The sequence below is a fragment of the Glossina fuscipes genome, unplaced genomic scaffold (assembly GCF_014805625.2).
Source record: "Glossina fuscipes isolate IAEA_lab_2018 unplaced genomic scaffold, Yale_Gfus_2 116, whole genome shotgun sequence".
Classification (NCBI taxonomy): domain Eukaryota; kingdom Metazoa; phylum Arthropoda; class Insecta; order Diptera; family Glossinidae; genus Glossina; species Glossina fuscipes.
The window spans coordinates 3,788,899-3,809,636 of record NW_023998459.1 but is presented as its reverse complement, the minus strand read 5'-3'; the positions used below and the strand labels follow the sequence as shown (position 1 = coordinate 3,809,636).

General features: G+C 35.0%; 1 protein-coding gene across 1 annotated transcript in view; it reads right to left on the bottom strand.

The window, feature by feature from the left end:
- LOC119640224 (alpha-catulin-like) overlaps window positions 1–20,316 on the bottom strand; it is a 69,973-nt gene extending 49,657 nt beyond the window's left edge. Inside the window, exons 1-2 of the mRNA XM_038038098.1 lie at window positions 19,654–20,316; window positions 19,379–19,562 (exon numbers count right to left, since the gene is read on the bottom strand). Of these exons, the coding sequence (XP_037894026.1) occupies window positions 19,379–19,562; window positions 19,654–19,680 (211 nt within the window). The 5' untranslated portion in view covers window positions 19,681–20,316. The remainder of the gene's footprint in view (window positions 1–19,378; window positions 19,563–19,653) is intronic.
- Window positions 20,317–20,738: the final 422 nt, after the last annotated feature.

Below are 20,738 nucleotides of genomic sequence, written 5' to 3'. Positions count from 1 at the left end.
CGTAAAGGAAAAATATTTCTTTTACTTTGAATTCACTCACTTTCTTATTATAAATTCACACATTATAAGGCAGAATAGCCACGAAATTCAACAAAAAATTAAAATACTAATTGCCGAAACGAAATATAGACGACTATACCGCGCGACAGAGTTGCCAGACTTTTTGCGATCACTTTCCAATCATAATCGATTTTAAACTTTCAACGTCCACTGTTACTCCAGTAAAACAGGCCAAATTCCTCCTAGATAAAGCGGATTGGATCAACTACTCCAAACAGGTGGAGTCATTTTTGAATTCAAAGCCATTTAACGGGAACTGCAACCATGGTGCTGCTATTATGTCTAAAGCGATTCGCACGGCTGCTCATGTTTCTATTCTTCAATCCAACACTTCTTTTAAATGAGCTAGGGTTCCTAGGTGGAACAACACGCTTTCGTTTTTGAGGAAAAATAAAACGGATCTATGGCATCGCTTTAAGAGATGTCCTGATCAGGATCATTTGTTATTGTACAAAAAGGCCAATGCTCTATTCAGGAAGGAATTACGAAAATCAAAGGCACTTAGTTTCGAACTTTTTTCGAGAGGAATTCAAAGAAATACATCAATGAAAGCTGTCTGGAACAAAATCAACAGACTTAATGGAACTTCAAATCTGAACGAAATCTCTGCCATCTGCACTCCCAATGGAACTTTAACTGATGCAGATGAGATTTCTAATTACTTTGCAAAAGTGTGGTGCGAATACTCCTCCGACAGCAGCTTCTCCAGTGCTTTCATCGAAGATAAAAGGACTCTAATATCTCTTTCAAATAATATTGATAGATGTGCCACGTTCCTGGAAAATGGCATATCCACCTTAGAACTTGGAAGTTGTCTCTCCAATTTGAAGGGGAACACACCTGGTCTAGACCGCATCTCATACCAAATGATCAGCGCTATGTCTAAGTCTAGTAAAAAGAAATTACTGGACCTATATAATACGGCATTTTTGACTGCCCATATACCCTACATGTGGAAACTGGCTACAATTGTTCCAATTCCAAAGTCAAAAAATGCCTCCATCGCATCGAACTATCGCCCAATCTCTCTTTTATGTTGCCTCTCAAAGGTATTAGAGAAGATTATGGCATCTAGATTATCTTGGTTTCTTGAGTCCAAGAACCTGATTACAAAGCAACAAGTTCTTCTACATATTGATTTTTTCACGAGCAAAGAAATTTCCGAACGAAACCATGTCACAATTCTCTCTATTGATTTCGAAAAAGCATTTGACAGAGTTGGTCTTCATGTTATCTTAAGACTCTTGAAATCATGGAATGTTGGACCCAAATTCTTCAACTACATCAAATCATTCATGTCGCATCGGCGGTTCAAAGTTAGAATCAACAATCATCTCTCTGAATCTTTTCCGCTAATGAATGGCATTCCGCAAGGATCTCCTCTCTCTGTCACGCTTTTCCAGATCGCCTTCAACGAAATTAGCAAAATTCTTTGCCGTGTACCAAGAGTGGAACATTGTCTCTACGCGGACGATGTATACATTTTTACAAAAGAAAAAGATAGCACGAAGGCAATCAATATCCTCGAATCTATTGCACGAGAGCTCTCCGCATGGGAAAACTCGTCAGGGGCTAAAATTTCTACACAAAAATCAAAAAAAAATGCACATTTGTCGAAAACAAACGTGCGATGCAGGAAATATACTGATGCATATTAACGACTTACCAGTACTAAATGTGTAGACGCTCCATGTTCTCGGGCTCACGTTTTTCAACAATTATCGTTCGAAAGCACACTGTCTTCGGTTAAAAAACTCCCTTTTAACAAGGGTAAATTTCATACAGTACGTTGCTTGGAGAAGCCATGCGCATACTAACACTATTGCTTATCTTACCAAAATGCTTGTGTTAAGCAAGATTGACTATGCTTTGATAATTTATGGCAATAGCTGCAAATCTAATATAAACATCCTTAAGCCGGTCTATCACCAAGCCGTCAGAGCAAGTTGTTACGCTTTTCGGACGACGCCCATATATAATATTATAATTGGAACTGGTCTCCCAACTTTAGAAAATAGACTGTCTGAGCTAAAAGCTAAAATAATCCCTAAACTTCTTAATTCAAATAAATCCATTGTCGGTGATGAGAAAGATTATTATTGCCAAGAAATTTCCAAAGTTACCATCTGCAATTGACCATTGTTTGTGCATCGCAAAGGAATTGAACATTCCCTTAAAAATTTCCCGCTCTTTCGGTGTTAAACCTCCCTGGATTTTGAAAGACTGCTCTTTTGACATCTCACTGTCTATGCACAAGAAAGAAGATACTCCAAATTACGTCTTCAGGTATCCAATAGCTGAAAAAACCCAAGTAATGGAGAGTACTGTTTGGAATCTTTTGTACAAAGACGGCTCAAAGTCTTCTGGTCTGCCTCCTGCTTGTGCGGTGGTAGACGCTACAGGGCGGGTTCTTCTCAACCACATATTTCACGAAAGTACTTTAACTTTCACAACCGAAGCCAGAGCTATCCTTCACGCTGCGAACTTTGTCCATAAAAACAAACTCAAAACCGTCATTGTTACCGACAGTTTGTCTGTATTACAAGCTATTCGGAACCCTTCGACTTCGAGATGGAGTACCATCAACAAATTAGGGAATATAATTACTACACCCGACGGAAAAATTATAATGTTATGGGTAGCAAGTCACATCGGTTTACTGGGAAATGAGCAGGCTGATCGAGCGGCAAAGTATGTTGCTTCTGCTCCTCTAATTATGGATGATGTTATGGAAAAGTTGGATCTTCAAAGATACATTGGAAGAAAAGTTAAAGAGAAAATTGCAGAAGGAAATTTGCATCATCAACACTAGTCTTCCATTAACCCTCAATTAACTCCACCTTTATATCCAATAAATGTTGAGAAAACCAAGATCCAGACATTCTCGAGAATTCGCCTTGGTCATACAATTGCAACTCACCAATGGATCCTGAAGAAGTCTTCTCCCCCAATCTGCTGTTGTGGACAAACTCTTACTATAAAGCACATTCTCTGCGACTGCCTCAACTTTTCCTTGGCTAGAAGTATTGCATTTGAAACGATTAACCCTTTGAACATTCTACAATCAGCTTCAGAACAGAATATCAATTCAATATATTACTTTAATAATACTACTAAGCTCATTATCTTATGTACATTTATTTAAGTTAGAGCCGATAGCCTGTGTTGCTAGTGCTCAATGTATTTTTTTAGTCTAAGAATTTATTTCATTAGTCTAAAATTAAAATAATAATAATAATAATAATACAATTTCACTTGTATTGAAAGTTAATCTCCGAGAAGGAATTGTTAATAAAATGTGAGATTCAAGGAGAAAAAAACAGTATCTACAAACAAGCAGAATAGCAAAGAAACTGACACCGACAATCAACAGAAAAAGTTGATCAAAGAAAAAAAAATTTTGGCGCAATGCTAAAAAGACGGCAAAAATCGAAAAATGTCCACACATACAGATAAAATAACAGCCTTAAAGCTAACAACAAAGCATACAAATTTTGAATTTCATGTAAAATATATGTAAATACATGTGTATAGATATATGTTTCTTGTGTTTCCGAAAGTAATCATAAATAAGATAAAGTTATGGTTGAGATTTGAATCAATTTCTGCTTTAATATATTGTTTGGATCTTGCCATTATTTGTGGAATACAATACATACGTGGCTGTACAGCACGCAGAAATTGTTAAAATTTATTACGAAGACAATTAACTCATAGTTACGTTTCGTACATATGGGATGAAGCTCATATTGGGTTGAATGAGTTCGTAAATAAGAAATGTTGACCCTTGCGTATAAAGAAAACACATTTAATGCTTTCAAAGGAGTTTTACGTGGCGTTACACGAATAACTTTTGTGTGTGACTCGTGCGTTGTAAATTTCACTGTTGAATATCAAAATGACGTTGTCGTTACCGTTTAATGAAAAGCCAGAAAAAATGCTGCTGTTGGATTGAATTTTTACAGAAGCGGTCATTTATATGAAGACTTTTTTAAATAAAAAATGACTTGAACCAATATCTGAAGGTGAAAATTTATATATCGCTGTTTGCTTTGTACTTGTATATATATATTTTTATATTATAATCTCCTTGTATTTCCCCTATTTTTCTCTAAACACGGCCCGTGTCACTAGGTCGTGAACAGCATAGATTTTATTTATAATTTTTAGAAGTAATGACTACAGTTTATTTGCAGAAAATTATATTTAATATATTCCTGGTGCCGTTTGCGTGACTGTTCGACTCTCTTGATACAACTGACTTCGTCTTCCGCAAATATTCTACTTATATATCCTTTTGGGTTGGACTAAATAGCATCTAACTCCGAAAAAAGTTTTACAGGACACTCCTATTTATCTTTAATTTAAGCTTTATTGCAGGTATACTAAAAGGATGCTGGCTTAAATATTTGCCAAGATATTAAAATGCAATGTTAACCGGCTCAAACCATTTAACTGCTGAGGAGTTAACAAAAGTTCCTAATAATACTTGGCAGCCACTCCGAGCAAATGAAGTCGCGACATTCACTCACAAAAATACCTCACAACATTTACGCCAACACTATACAAGAATTTTAATAAACCAAATGTTGAGATGGAAGGTATTAAACAACGGGTAGATATAATACACTATACAAACAACTAAGTAACATTTTAATTGGTAGCAGTGCGAGGGTCCCTTTGTTTCCAGCGAAGAGGTTTGTTTACAGCAAAAGGTCGTCCGTTATTGTTTTGGTTACAGATAATGATGATTACAGAAATTACCTCAAGAAGAATACTCTAGCGTACTATATACAACGTATGCATGTATGTTTTTAAAATAGCTTACGCAACAGATTGTTAAAAAATGCATAAAAATGAACAAATGTCGATTTGTTAATTATTGCACTAGAGTATATAGGAGCAACATGAAGAATGACATACCGCACTTGAGATTTGAACTCGTGAACATTGACGTGATAGTGTGGATAGTGGTGGCTTTCTTATAAAGAAGAAAAACACATTCGAACAACAGAGATAATGAGGAAAGAATTTAAGGAAGTGCAGAATAGGGTGGATAGAGTTTGCTTTTATTTTTCTGTTATATATGTGTATGTATATATAATATATATGTACACGTTAGAACATTATTTATTGAATTTTTTGGGAAAAAATACGTTAGTAAAATGTAAACACTATGACAACTCTTGGCTTGGAATAATGGAACTGAGTAATATTTGCATTACCAATTACCTCAAGCAATTTATCTAAGCTCTTCTCTACTTTCACTCTTACAACTATTTTAGTACTTTATCTTATAAGCAATAGTTTTCCTACTTGTTGTGGAAAATGCTTTCGACGTTTTAATTTTGCAAAATACGCTGTGTCGATCTGACGATCTTGCATCGCATTCAACTATTTTAACTGTTCCGGAAATTTTTTAACATGATTTAAGGTCTCCGAAGTAGGAGAAATTGCTCGCAGTAGTCATCGTTATAATGTCGTAAATGTATATTATATTTTAAATTATTTTTATTTATTTATATACTTATTTTTAAGTGTTAGAATGGTGAATGGCTTAAGCTTTTTAATAATAAGACCAATATATTCAATAAGTCGATGAATTTTTAATACGAGTTGTCACTTTGGGTTTAAAAAAAAATGATTATTCATGATATATGAATTTCATTTGTATTTACTTATTTACAAATGAAATTCAGCTAACACAAATATACAACTGAATTAAATTGACTTTTAAAAGCAAATCTTGTCTACTTATTATAAATACTCCTATAAAATAACGAAAAAGGCGTAAAGATAAAGAAAAATAAAAACGGAATTCATGTATAAACAAGCGATAAAATATCATGTACACATTTAACACAGGGGCACACTCACAAACGGACTGTACATTTGAATTTAGGGGCTGAACGCCTAAGCAAGGGACTGTAAACATGCAGAAGCTTAGCTACTAATTCTAACACGCATATGTAGGACGATTAATAGTTAGTTTAATTACGACATAGGTAGAGCTCGCGTATTATAGAAAGTAGCTTTGATAGAGTTTAAGGAGTCGGATATTGAGATTAATTTATAGACTTCATTTAAAATTTTGCAAAGGCAACTAAATGAATCGAAAGCTTCATAGTCGTATTTCCATTGACTGAGCTTTACGAAGGTAATGTCCTAGAAGAACGGGTAGGAACATTGAACTTTATCTCCCGTAATAGTGCCGACGCGTCAATGTTACCATTTACTAACATAAGTATGAACGAAACACCAACAATAAGCCCAGACTAAATTGTCTATTTTCATGAAGAGGCAACAGAAGGAGCGGATGCCAACCCAACTTTCTCAGTTCAAAAAGCACAAATTGTTTTTGAACTGATTCCATAGAGTCAACACGGTACCTGCAAGAAGGAGGCCATTCAACTGAGACATGTTCAAATGTTTCTCTTAACAGACCTACCTATATTTATAGATAGTTCAATTTGCAGATTATAACGACGATTTTGGTAAATCAATAAATTAATCCACATTTTCCAACTCGTGTGAACTAATTAAATACCCAGTAGAAAATGAATACTACCGAGAGAAGGAAAGCTTTCTGAATTCTTTGAGATTTAATCTCACAAAATTTCCCGAGCATCATATACCAAGGTTGTTTAGACCCGATTGGAGAAAATGGGAGTACAATTCCATATTAAATGAGGGAAACAATTTCACTCAACTCCAAACTTAATAGCCGGGGAGGGGCCCTTAATGTACAGAATAAATAACAAGAGACCTCATTGACCTCTTGACTCCTCTGTGGGATTGACAATATCTCTGAATGACACATTATAAAAATAAGATTTCAATAAGTATGAAGGAAACCCTAAGGCTTACAGTTTAAAAGCCTAACTAGATCAAAAGCTTTTCTGAAATCATCAAATGTGTACGATATCAGCATGAGAGCCGCTAGAAAAAGTCTTCATTACGAGCAGGCTGGCAACGCTGGAGCTGCGTTTTACAAATCCAAGCTGATATGGAGAAATAGAAGGCTTGATAGCGAGATCTAATTGCTTGGTAACAATTCGTTGAAACAACTTAGGTAAAACACTCAGCTTGGCAATGGTTTTATAGCTCTTGATTAGATACCCGCTTCCACCTTTGTGAATAGGATTAAGGCAGGTGACTGCAACCCAAAAGCCCCTGTCTTCAGAAAAGAATTGAAGATCTTTGCCATAACATCACATAGTTCGTCAGAACATGTCTTGTGTGTATAGGATGCAATGCCGTCCGGTTCCGGCAGGTTATTATAGCTCAGCCACCTGAATGCTTGTTATACGTCACTTTCAGAAATGATCAAATTCGGCATGGATACAGAGTTTACGGTTTGATATGGATAAGTGTTTGGTACATATGTATCAACAGTAGGAAAGTACCGTTGGAAATATTCCACGAAGAGACGGTTTCCATACATCCGAGTCAGATTTAGAATTAGTAAAAAGCCAAGAGTTTATCATTTGAAAGTATCTCCAATAATTTTTGGTGATATTGAAGAGATTAGAGTTGCGCCTCACAATACGGTAGATGAAATAGTCGTGAACGGAGCCATATTTGGTGTATTTTTTAGAAAGCTTGTTTTCCTTTTCTTCATAGTACTTAAGTGTTTTGTTAAACCATGGCGGACAAGTATGTCGACGGGTAGTTAGTCTAATCGGAACGGAGACGGAAAAGCAGACATTTGTAATAGAAATATGTAGCTTTAAGCAACGAAATATTGGCTTTGCTCAAATCGTATTATATATTTCAGCAGATGAAATTTAACTTCTAGGAGAAAACCATCATGTCGTCAAGCATGCTGTGAAAAGATAAACAAATTGTTGGATGGTATGGACCCTTAGGTAAAGTAAAACGACTGACAGTGGTTCACAGCTAATTCAAGGAATTAGCAAAGCTACGATATAAGTAATCCAGCATTTGTATATATATATATATATATATATATATATATACATATATATTATTACTATATATATCAAATTATGATTATTATTATTATTTACCGTTTTTTTATTATATATTATTATATATTATTATTTACCGTTTTTTTATATGTATAATTATTACTATATATATGTAATTATTATTACTATTTACCTCATATTGTATATGGAGATTTAAATAATTTGATTAAAAATATATAACTATATCTCTATGCGAATAGTGTACATATAACTATGTAGGAAATTCTTTTTTTTATTATTAATAATGTTAATTTTTTCAATGTAATATACCCAAAACGTGAAAAAATATTTATTCAAAGGTAAACAGTGGACTAAAGGTGTCTGGGAAGCCAACCTCGGAGTCTCCCATACAAAATCATTAACCAAAGGAGACCGAACGTAGGGTGGGGTAGGGTGTAAACTGGCCCATGAAATTTGATCAGCCTGCCCACTAAGTAAATTTCGCCGGTCCGTCCATCTCATTAAGGGTTTTTTTTTGCACGTGCATTTCTGGAGCGTAACCGTGTGATGGGTAAAGAGTGAAACCTCCCGATTACTACCGAATTAACTAGCTTTGAAGACGTGCGTCTTCTTCCGTTATAACCTCCAACCACCCGACAGAAGGATTTATCGAAGTTCTATTTATACAGTAAAAGCTCTTTATTCGCGGGGTATATATTCCATACATATGCCGCTAATACAGAACCGTGAATACGGAATGGCAATTTATATGGGATTATTGGGGATACGATCCCAGGTGACAAAAAAAAAAGTCAAATATACAAAAAAAAATCAATTTAATTGAAGTTTTTGAACGTTTTGATTAATTATCTTAAGGCTCAGGCAATGGTTTGAAGAATTTAAGGTTGTCTTGATTGGCAGTTTTTAAAAGCTCCTTCAATTCAGACTGATACACAGCAGTCCCATTAGCTAGGGTTGAAGGGTCGTCTAATAAAACAGAGCTTAAAGGCCTGGATTATTTCTTGGTCCATAGATTGAAGCAAAAACGTCTTGTTGGGAGGTAAAAATGTCACTTTTATATTTGAATGCATAGTTCCAAGTTCACGAGGATAACCTGGTGCATTATACAAAACTAGAAGTTCTTTAAAGTTTAAATTCTGTTTTTTTAAATAAGTCTCAACTTCAGAAACAAAACAATTCCGGAACCAGTCACAAAAAATAGCGCTTGTCACCCACGCTTTCTTATTAGCACGCCAAAGAACTGGCAGCTTGACCTTGTTTTGATTTTGTAAAGCCCGAGGATTAAACGATCTGTAGAGCATCAGGGGCTTAATGGAAAAATCTGCGTATGCATTAGAACATGGCACGGGTGTAACTCTGTCCATTGCTGCCTTAAATCCAAGAGCAGACTTTTTGCTTTCCCGGTTCTCCCGGACCATTGGACCACTCGGGGCACCCTTTTTTGGTTGCGGTCCTCGATCCATAATTACAACGCCATTTCCATTTTCTATTGCTGAATTACAAACTATTTTCGCTGACAGTGAAGTTGAAGGTACAGACGATCCTATTTTATCTTCGGATTTTTTTATTGATCGTAGAGTTGTTTCGTTGAGGTTGAATGAGCATGATATGGATGCAAATGACTCTCCAAGGAGTAAACGATCAAGCATTTCTGTTTTCACTGTAAGCGGTAACACAGATTTTTTTTGTGTCGAAACTCGTTTCTCATTTTTTTTAGTTGGCATTATAAATTAGAAAAAGAGCGGTAGAGACGTGTTACTCGATCGCAATTTTTGTAAGGAGTGTGAAAGACGAAACAAAAAAACACGCAAAGCGGCTTTTACCATAGAACTTAACAGCAACATTTAAAAATATGTATACATACTTTATTCATGGAGTAATACGGTTGCTTTCATTCTGTTTGTTTACATTTTCAAAAACATCGATCGCCGAAATTTATAGCCACGAATATAGGAATTGATCGCATCTTTTTAATCCGCTAACAATGAAATCGCGAATGAGGGAAGCTCAAATAAGGAGCTTTTACTATAATAACAATAAGAGCGTTAACAAACTGTGCAAAAGATTAAGTTTCACAAATGTAAAAAACATGTTGATAATATGCGTCACTTCATTGGGGAACGTTTGGAATCAGGTGATATTTGTGAGGAGTACATGCCCAAATAAGAAATGGCTGCAGACGCCTTCAGACGGGAAATTTTACTTCTGCTATCAGCGTCTACGAAATTAGTAGTGCAAACTAGTGAAAATATATTCGCACTTTTTATGAATGTAAATATACATATATGTATGTAGGTGTGTGCTCTTTTCTGTTCTTTCTTCTATCTTTTTATTTTCTGTGTATCCTGTCAGTGGATCTGTTTTTTAAGCTTTGTGCTCTTCTTAAACCAGTTGTCAACGTTCGGTTTGATAACTAAACGACTACTGAATAATTTTTCACTTTTGATGTACATTTATTAAACATTGCCACCAAATGCAGACCTGCTCTTTCAATTCAATAGAATTGCCACCAAATTTAGACTCGCTCTCACTCTTTCAATTCAACAGAATTTCCGCCAAATGTATCTACTAGTGCTGTGGATAAAACCTATTGAAACTCAAAAACAATAATATATAATACATTTCTTTGGAAACGTTTGCGCGTCAAAATTATGATGCCTAAGATGAAGACATCCAACATAAACACGCGAAGATAATAGGATAGAGGCACAGAGAGAAAGAGAGAGAGAGAGGGGGAGTAAAAGAATTTAAATGAAAACATTCAATGAAGTTTGCGCATTACGTATGTGCATGTACAGAGAATAAATTATGAAGCTCTTGCTGAGAAAACGACTGTGAAGGTGTAACTTTTTTCTTTAAGATTATTTGTGTCGCTATGGCTTGCACGTTTGAGCTGGAATTAATGTATTTGTGAGAGACTAACTATACTTAAATAATTTATTCTTACGAGCGGGATAATCGGTATTAGTTGGTCGCGTACATTTGGAGTACAACGAGTGGGCGCACGTGAATGATTTGAAATTGAAGGTTGATTGAAGGATGCATGTATTTAGGATCTAGTAATTACTTTATTAGGCTTTAGGACAAGTGTTTTTGTTTTTATTTTTTCAATGTTTGTTGTTGCTTTGAATTTTTTAATATTATTTTTGGCGGGTGATAGATCCGGTTTCTCAACATGGTTTTTAGTTGATGATAGAACATGTTTTTCATTGGCAAGAGTCAGTGTTAAAGGCTTGCTGAGTTCAATATGTGAGGCGACGGCAGCGTAGGTATTACGTTTGTGAATTCCTTGGAGTCTAGATAGATTTATTTCCATTGCACTTCGCCCATGCTACAATAATTTTCTACTTTTCATGTGTAGGAAGACCGCACGTAGCACCAGGTGGTGCATTATTGCATCTGTTTGCAGTTTGACCCAGGCGTTGGCAGGTTTTGTATCTCATGAGCATTGGAATCTAGTGTTCCTCTTTACACTTGTACCAACCCGCATAAGCAGTTTGCGGTGGCCGATGGCGGAGTGAGATCTTCCGTCTCCACTTAATTTACTAAATTTATAGATTTCAGTTACATCTAGCTTGCTCATTTCAAGAACTATTTCTTTTTCCGCTACATACTTCAAACACAGTGCATAAATTACGCATTCAACTGAGTTGAGCTTGTTGTGCAATTTAGTGGAAATTGGACATAAATTAGTAAATAATTTTGACGTTAAGAGGTTCTCTGGATAGTGCGGCTTCCCAGCAAGGAAAAGTAAATTACCATCGCGTAGAATCGAGATTGTGTCTTTATATGTTGTAATGCTATTTAAAACTTTTTATAGCGAATGCATTGATTTGAGAAATTGTTATGTTAGCATCTGTTGAAGAAATAATCACATATTTTTTGTCGATCGGAATGGTGGTACAGGAAAGTTCGAATTTTTAATTTTTATTCTTGATATAGTTTGCTTATATTGAATGTCTTCAGCTAGGGCATGACAATTTTGATGGGCAAATGTTGCTAGCGAAATGTCTTGTCTTATATATAACAGCATTTTTTTAAAACATACGCACTATGGTGTCAATATGTATATTTTTTTGTTAAGTTGGTAGGATTATTGTGAAAAGCTGACATCAATCTTAGTTTAGTTATAAGCAAGTTTTGTTTGTTTAAACAATCATGGCGGTTTTTTGGGTTCACCTGTAGCACGCTATTCATGAGATTGTTAAGGTATTTCCAGGTCATAAGCATAAATCCAACTTACATCACTAGAACAGCACAAACATTTGATATCATTATCACCCATAGAGGGCATTTCTGTTGGCACTTCAACACGATCAGCACATACAATTTCGGAACTTCTAGAATTAAATGAAAACATACGCGAGGCAAGCCTGTATAATCTTTCAGAATTGTTTGTATTAATGCTTTTGATGTACGTGTCTTTGAGTCAATCAACGGTTGACAGTTATAAGTTCGTTGACTTTATTAACGTTTTCATTAGCAGTTGAGGTTGAAGGTCTTCCTGAACGAGGTTCATCTTCGGCCTTCATTAATTTTGTCACCAAAAAACTTGTGATAAACACTCATCACCGTAACACTTTTGTAATATTTTTAATTCATTTCATTTCATTTTTTTGACAAAATTTGATGCAAATTCTTTGTTAAACAGATTTTTGCATTCTAAAAATCGGTAACAAGACGATTGTTTCAACAGAAAAATATTGGCTAATCCCCCCAGAGTAAGCGTCTAAAAATTTGTGTGACTTAGTCGCTGTAGGATTAGAAAGAGAAAAGTGAAGAAATATGTCCAAGAAACTTAAGTATTTGTGTATTGGAAATTTGGCTCGCACTGCCTTCCACACAAAGCTGAAGACTTAATAGGAGCTGCGGCTACGCAGGAATAGAAGCGTCAGTTGTTGTGAAGTTGTCCAAAAAAGCTGGCACTAACATTATGACTGAGATGAATAATAGATGCGGAAAGAATACTGTCGAACTAATAAAGAATTACATGCCGGTAGGCGAGTTTTTCGATTGCCGTGCTTATCGTACTTATCCGTGACCACTGTGTTGGAGAACTATTTTATTTCCAATTTTATTTTAAAGGACATAGCAATAAGCTACTACCGAACGCGTGTAAGGAATTATCTATAGCTGGGGTTTAACTCAGCGCTTTCCCGCCATCCATTCCCAAAAGTTTTTTGTGTAAATTAAAAGAACGTGTTTTTGTGTAAAATTATATATATGTATCGAAGTTACTCACTAGGAAAAGAAAAACCAACATGTATTTTGTGCGCAGCCTCGATTTTAACTAGAGAAATCTGAACAGCTCGTAACCAGATTATGAAAATGAAATTATAGCATATGATCTGTGAATTATTGTTTTAGTGGTTCAGCAGGCTGGTTTCTAAAACGGGTGAAGTTCCCGTGATGTGCTTTTAGGCCGGAAGCCCATATGGTCATGCCGCAGGAGCACGCCTGTCATCTTAAGGACCCCGCTCCGGGTAGGCACGGTAAAGGACTACTAGCCCCTACAAGGCTTGGGTAGCCTTTCGAGAGTCTACAAAATAATAATGTAAGAGCACGCTGTTATTTTAAGCACTCCGTTCCGGACGGAAAATACCTAACTCCCAACCACTGGTTAGTGGCAGAGCTAGGACATCATAGGACAAAACGACAGATTACTACTACTTAATGGCTTCTTGACTTGCCTGTTAGTTTGACTGGTGCTGAACAACTGAAAGAATGATCTCTTTTTTCTCTCTGCTTTTATAGCTGTTGGCTGCCAGACCAACACGTTCAGACCTAGAGCTTTCACCACGAGGTGTGCATTTACTCCAGCACTTACATGCTAATGCTTATTTGGGAGAGTAACTTAAGTAATAAACCATGTTAGTACTTATAAGTTAAAGCTGAAAATCGCAATTTCACTCAGCATTATAGCAAGTGAAGATAAGACTGGGAGTTCAAATGTAAGATATCACATTTTAATAAACCAGGGTAGAGTCAAATACAGATATTATATTTAAATGTGGCGTGCCATTTGAATGAGCCAAACATTGCGCAGAGGCATTATAGAACACATGCAATGCGATGTGGTACCCTACAATATTAAATTACCGTTAGTACTAGCAGTAGACGCTTCATCTCACGGTGTACACGCTGTTATAAGCCATAGTTTTGCGGCTGGAACTAAGAAACCTGTTCAATGTGCTTCACAGACATTGTCATCCGTCCAACATCGTTACAATTAAATGGATCGGGAAGCATATGCAAATATTTTTGACATAAAAAATTGTATCGATATGTTTAAAACTCAAAGTTTATTTTAGTTATAAACAACTACCCATTAACTCAAATGAGGTCACTATCAAGATTATCTACATCAAGCACGGTTGAACAGACGAACAGATAGACAGACCGACAGACGACTACAGTAGCAGATGAACAGAACGCCCAAGTGAATTTCAAGTTTGAAACTGGTCGGAGTTCATATACTTAAGGGAGTTTTTGAAGTTGCTTCTGCACGTTTTGAACAAATTTGAGTTGAAAAAAATTACATTTTTTACACTTTAATATTCGGTAGGCGTGCTAGTTATTTCCCGTTTTCGTAAGGGCACAAAATCACCCGGAGTAGGTGTTTAAATTTTTGTATGTTTATCTGTTATCGTTTATGAGGTGTCATTTTAGGTTATACTGTAGGCGTATCCTCTGGCCGATATGGCTCATTTTCAATACCAACCAGCGTGCAAGAATTTCCAATGTTTCTGCAAACTTGAGCACGATAGCTTCATTTTTGCGGCCAGGAGAATGCTTACAACAGACTTTACATAGAGAGACACAGTTAAATCGATTCTGAATTTGATGCTGATAAACAATATGTATACATTGTGCGGTCTTTGATGCCTTCTTGTGTGGGAAAGGTTTTGGGAAAATGAATATACCGCTCATTCTTTGGTGCTGGATATAAAAAAGAAAATACGAACGCTGATGCTGTATCAAGATCCTCAATTTCTGATATACGCAGTGATATATAAACGAAGTAGATGTAATGCAAATTGATATTTTCAGTTACTATATTAGAGTTAACTGCTGCAACTCGTAATGATGTCGAAATACCCCAAGTCTTTAAGAAGGCAGGATAATGCAACCGCATTTACGCTTTGCTAATCATCAATTTGAATTCTCGTTACAACAAGATTGTGTCCTAAGAGATATGAGAGTATATATCCCACTAAAGCTAAAATGTAAAGTTTCGCAGGAACTTCATGCAGTACACTTTGAGAAGACTCGTACGTCTTGGCTAGAATGGTGGTGGTAAGATATTGATAATAAAATTGAAAATATAGTAAAAAATTGTGAAAATTGTCAACAACACCGCCATGCTCCGTCAAAATCACCTAAACATTGCTGAGAGCAAGCAAAAGCCCCATTTACCTTCACCTATGTTCACCTAGACTTTGCCAGCCCGTTCAAATGTTCTTACATTTTGGTATTGATTGATGCATACACCAAATGACCGGAAATCTACAAATGAATAAGCCGAAAGATGTGTACAAGGGGGTGGTGAGCTGCCAAATCAGGCAATTCTTCACAAAATATGAAGTTTGACCACCCTAATAGATTGGAGTTGGAAAAAAATTTTTAAATTTGAAAAACCTTTATGGGGGACGTTTTTCTGCAGTAACTTTGTTTTCAGTTGCTTCTCTGATGTTACTAAACAATGCGATGACATTGGTTAACGACACCATGTTTATTGCTGAAATCGAAATAGTCGTCAGTACCAAGTTCTTTTGCAAAATTGAGTGTAATCTTCGCAAGTATGTTCGTTCAAATCTCTTAGAAAATGTTAGCAATAAGCTAATTGCTCTATATGAGGTTACAACACTTTCTGTGCTATTTGATATATATACCACGATTATATCTGCGCATTGTGATTAAATCGGAGTATGGTTCAACTTCAATATATTGTTAAAAATTAAAGCTAAAAAAGTGAAAGCCCTATCTGATACAGACTTAACAGCTACTTTGATACCACGTTTTTTTAAGTTTAGAGTATTAATTTCTTTCTGGACTTCAGCAACTGATAAATTATCGGTTTATAGGACATGCTTTATTTAGCGATCTCAATATTTCTTCTACATTGCTAGTAACGCAAAGTTTCTTTTAGAGGAAGCTCCAAATTTTCTGCCCTTCGCATGTCACTTCTACCCTCATTTCCAAACTTATCTGTGAAAGTAACAATTTGCTTAATTCATGATTTCATATATTTTATTAATTGATTAAAAAATTGTTGCTTAGTAAACTTAAGTTGCATGGATAGAGTCCCCGTAACTTTATTAAACCTCCTTTTATTCAGAGGATTCTTGCTAATTTGCCACTTTCTTGTTATTCTTCTCTTATTTCTGATCATTTCCCCTACTTCAACATTAACACAATTGCTGTGATGTTTAGACTTGACAAAATTTCCCAGAATACGTTTAAATTCAGCTTCATGAATTAAATTTATGGAATCTTCTACCTCATCATTTTTTAATCAATTACCGTTTTCTTCCGTAGACTAACGTACTAATTCTTATTCTAATTATATACCCCCGTGTGATTAAATACATTAATAAAAAATTACCCCTCAAAATTCGCAGTCCAATTTTATACAGAATGCTTATAAAAATAGTTTTCCTTTATATCCATTAGTAAAGTTCACTAGTATTACGGAAACAGCATGAGCTCTTTCTTAAGAATGGCTGACAATTATCAAGCTATTCGTGGGTGTGGCACGTTGGCAATCTATACATCTTTGACGCAAACAGCATCGTCATACTGATGACAGTTTGTCATTGCAATTTGTTTTTCAAAGAAATCTCAGCCTCTGAAAAAGACTTTTTGATCATTTGGGATTAATGGTAGTTGGTAAGATTATTGCTGCCATCGGTCTCATTAACATTATATGTAATTGAGTAGTACTTTTTTTACAATGAATATTGTTCTTCCCGATCATAGGAGTAATTAATATCACGTTTAGCTTTTGTTGTTCTGCTTTAAAGTTTCTATTCTGTTTTGAACTTTCTTGTTAAGAACTTGCTAGTATATGCTCCAAGGGATGATTTTGCAACCTATTAACACATTTTGAGTGAATACCACTGTTTTTACTGCAGGATCTAGTTAAGTAGTCCACGTTTCACAGATTTCATGTTTTTTGTACAATAAGGTTTTGTGTTGCTAAGATATTTAAACCGATGACATTGAGGAATGTCAGCGTTTTTTCCAACGATTAAAATATTTTGCGTAGTAAATTTTATTTTATTCATAATAAATATTGATAGCGGATCTTAAGTGAATCAAGGATGTATATTGGACACGTTGCACAATACTCTCTTCTTAATTTTTTTTGCAGTAGAATGATGAAAGTTTTTTAATATCACTATTTCTGCTCTTTCTTATCTTATTTGGCACGTGCGAAATTGCGATGTGTGATGTTCTTATTAATTATCTGTAAATGTCGACAGATTTCATGAAAATTTTAGTTGGACCAGCTTTCATTGTTTCGTAGTTAATAGTAATAATAGTTGTAAAGTCCGTTGTCAGCCATTCCGTATCCCATACACAAGTTATTACGGCTTGCCGCGAGAAATTCTTACTTCGTTGTTATCATCACTAGTAATAATAATAACAGCAGAACAAGAGTCAATTCAACTATAATATCTGTGAAAGAGTAGCTCTCAAACACAACATGGACAAAAAAAAAAGTATGTTTAAGTAGTGAAATTTTATGCTTCTATAATGTTTTATAATTATTTTTTTCACTGTATTCGTTTGGGCTATTAGTACTCGGTCAGTACTACAAAAATTATATGATTTGTGCCACATTGGTGGCAAATGCTGTTTATTTTGTGAAGTAATGAAGAGAACTTGGACCTACCAAGGCATTTGGCAAAGTTTGCTGAGTTATATGTAAGTACTGATAATGGCATTAATGATCGTGGGTTCGAATCTCAAGTGCGGTAGAGTTTTTTTCAATATTTTCTTCCTTTTTAGTTATCGAATATCTATATCTAATTTCATCTACAATAAAAAAGCACAGTAGTTTGGTCTTGTGAGAGTATTCCCATCAGAAACATTCGCAATGCGTTTAACGTTGAGTCAATTTACTCATGCCCCTGTGTGCATCATCTGTGATAAACATCCTCTGAGCTTAAAAATACATTTGTCAAACTACACAGTCTGTAGATACGCAAATGCAAATTCGCAAAAACTTTTCAAGATTGAAACCTTACGAAATTTATATAATGTAAACTGAGAACAGTTCTCTTTTCAAAAGAGGAAAATTTGGATTTTTTGTTCATTAGTCACGTTGTATGTATATATATGTATATATATCCATGACGGAGTTCCTGGGCATAGAAAATTCGATCACAGATGGATAACATTTTTTTACTTTAGGTATGTGGATTTCGTGACATTCAAAGAAATACGCTTCAGCAAGTAAATTGCGTACATACTTGGTCATCGTAGCGTACTGAGTAGATTATCCATCACTTTCACAACAACCGCTCTTGCGCATTAGAGAATAAGTTCTGCCAAAATATATAAATAGATAATTTGCCGTAAATTCATATATATTCGTCCGCGAGACATATGTACGTATATGGATTATGAAACATATACTTAAATATGATGAAGCTTATATAGAAGCACAGGTCGCAGCCAGCTCTCTCTTTAGTCAAGTAACAAGAATCAAGACAAGTCATGGTAACTTCTTCACTGTGGGAAAAGGTATCCGGTGTACTTCTTCGCAAAGTTTTCTAACGATTGGAAGTTCTACATGTGATTCAGGGCGCCAGTTCCTAAGAAATATTCCCCGTAATGGCGTACACTTTTTTTACCGTTTGCCGGCTCTGAATCTCCCATTCTGTTTAAGATGCAATTGGCTTGCGTGACATATAGTACCGACTAGTGAGGTCCCTCCCTTTGCTGTTTTCTGATCTTAAAAAATTTTTCTTGACTCTTCAGAGAAGAAGGATGATCCCTTTTTACGTTTTTATACTTCTGTTAGAATGTTATGGCAATCGACGAAAGGCATAATTGTTTTTAACAAATAAGACAAGAAACTAACTATAAAATAGAAGAAACCAATGGTCACATATATAAATTTCCTTTTGCCATTCATAGAAGGACTTGTGGTATCCATCAGTTACGCAGGAATTTCTTACAGTTAATCGTATTCCATATAAAAATGGAAAAATAGAGTAACTGGTGCTGGAATACATCAATATGTATTTAAAACAAATGCCGCTTAAAACTAAAATTGATTTAAATCTCGATTCACACTTTTCGGACAACTCAAAAGTTTTTCTTTATATACTATATACGGAAATATTTCGGTTTACCCGTATCTCTGGCGTCTTTACAACATTCAAACATATCTGCTTTAATATCCACATGGCCATCTGCAATAATTTCGCCGATTGTCATAAGCCGATCCACAGCCATATTAATGCCTTGACCTACTCGTTTACATGCCAGCAATTTCTGTTCATTATTTAAATCCGTATGAGGCCGTTGAGCAGCTGACTGCAATGATTTGAAGATAATTATTATATAGTAATCGTAGTTGCAGTAAAATCCACAAAATAGCGATGCTCTTTTCCGAATCAATACATACCGATTCCAGATTGTTCGATGAAATCATAATTACTAGCAATTATATTTCGGTCGCTCAATTTTCCTACAACCGTATTTCTTCCATAAATTACTAATTATACATTCGCAAAGAAAAAAGTATCATTATTATGTGATGTTTCAATTTTAATAAGCACATCTTGAATACGATCAAATATGCGCAACCGACTTCATTGACAACTCAGCATTTTTTTGATGGTCCAACCATGAACACTGCAAAAGAATACGTAAACAACCCGAATTTATCGCACAGGACGTTCTTATATGCCGTGTTTTGTTGGATTCCTTTCGTTAGTGCTTACACGAAATGCGAGAAATATATTTAACTGTAGAGTTTTTAAATGAAAGACTCTTGTAAGACTTTATTAACAGTCACCATTTCACTAAAGCATACAGCATTGAAAATGTCACTCAGAAGCGTAATCTCTTTGCCGGCGAAATACAAAATCTTTGCATCTATAATCAAACGTTTCACCTTTAATTACAACCGTCAATGAAAAATCAATGAAGTCTTTGGAATTGAATTCCTCCGGTCAATTGAATTCATATGTATGTTTATTATTTTAATCAATTATCTTCTTCCATCAGTGATTTGCGATAAATGTAACTTTTAATTACAACATTTTTTATCAAATTTTTTTGTAAACCTCTACTGACTTTTTATTTCATTATTCGTTTATTTATTAATTAATTTTAGCTAGTCTTTCTATTGTTATTGATTTTATTACCGTACGCACAAATGAACAAATGAAATTGTACGGACGGTATGAGAAATTTACTTTCTCAAACATTTATATCGTATATAAAGTAGCATTGGTGTATTTACTAACTGACCACATTTTTCTATTTTATTCAAATAACGTTAAGCCTAACCACTATATTTTTCTAAAGAAAATATATTGTGTTTATAGATTACTTGCAAAAGAGAGCAAAATTTTTATAATTCTTTCAATCACTCACAGTGCCTACGTTTTGTAGGCAAAAAAAATTTTTTTTACAAATGTTTAATTTGAAGCATGCGCTTAAATATTTTACAGTTATCGATAAATAGAAAGTATTTCTTTGAAT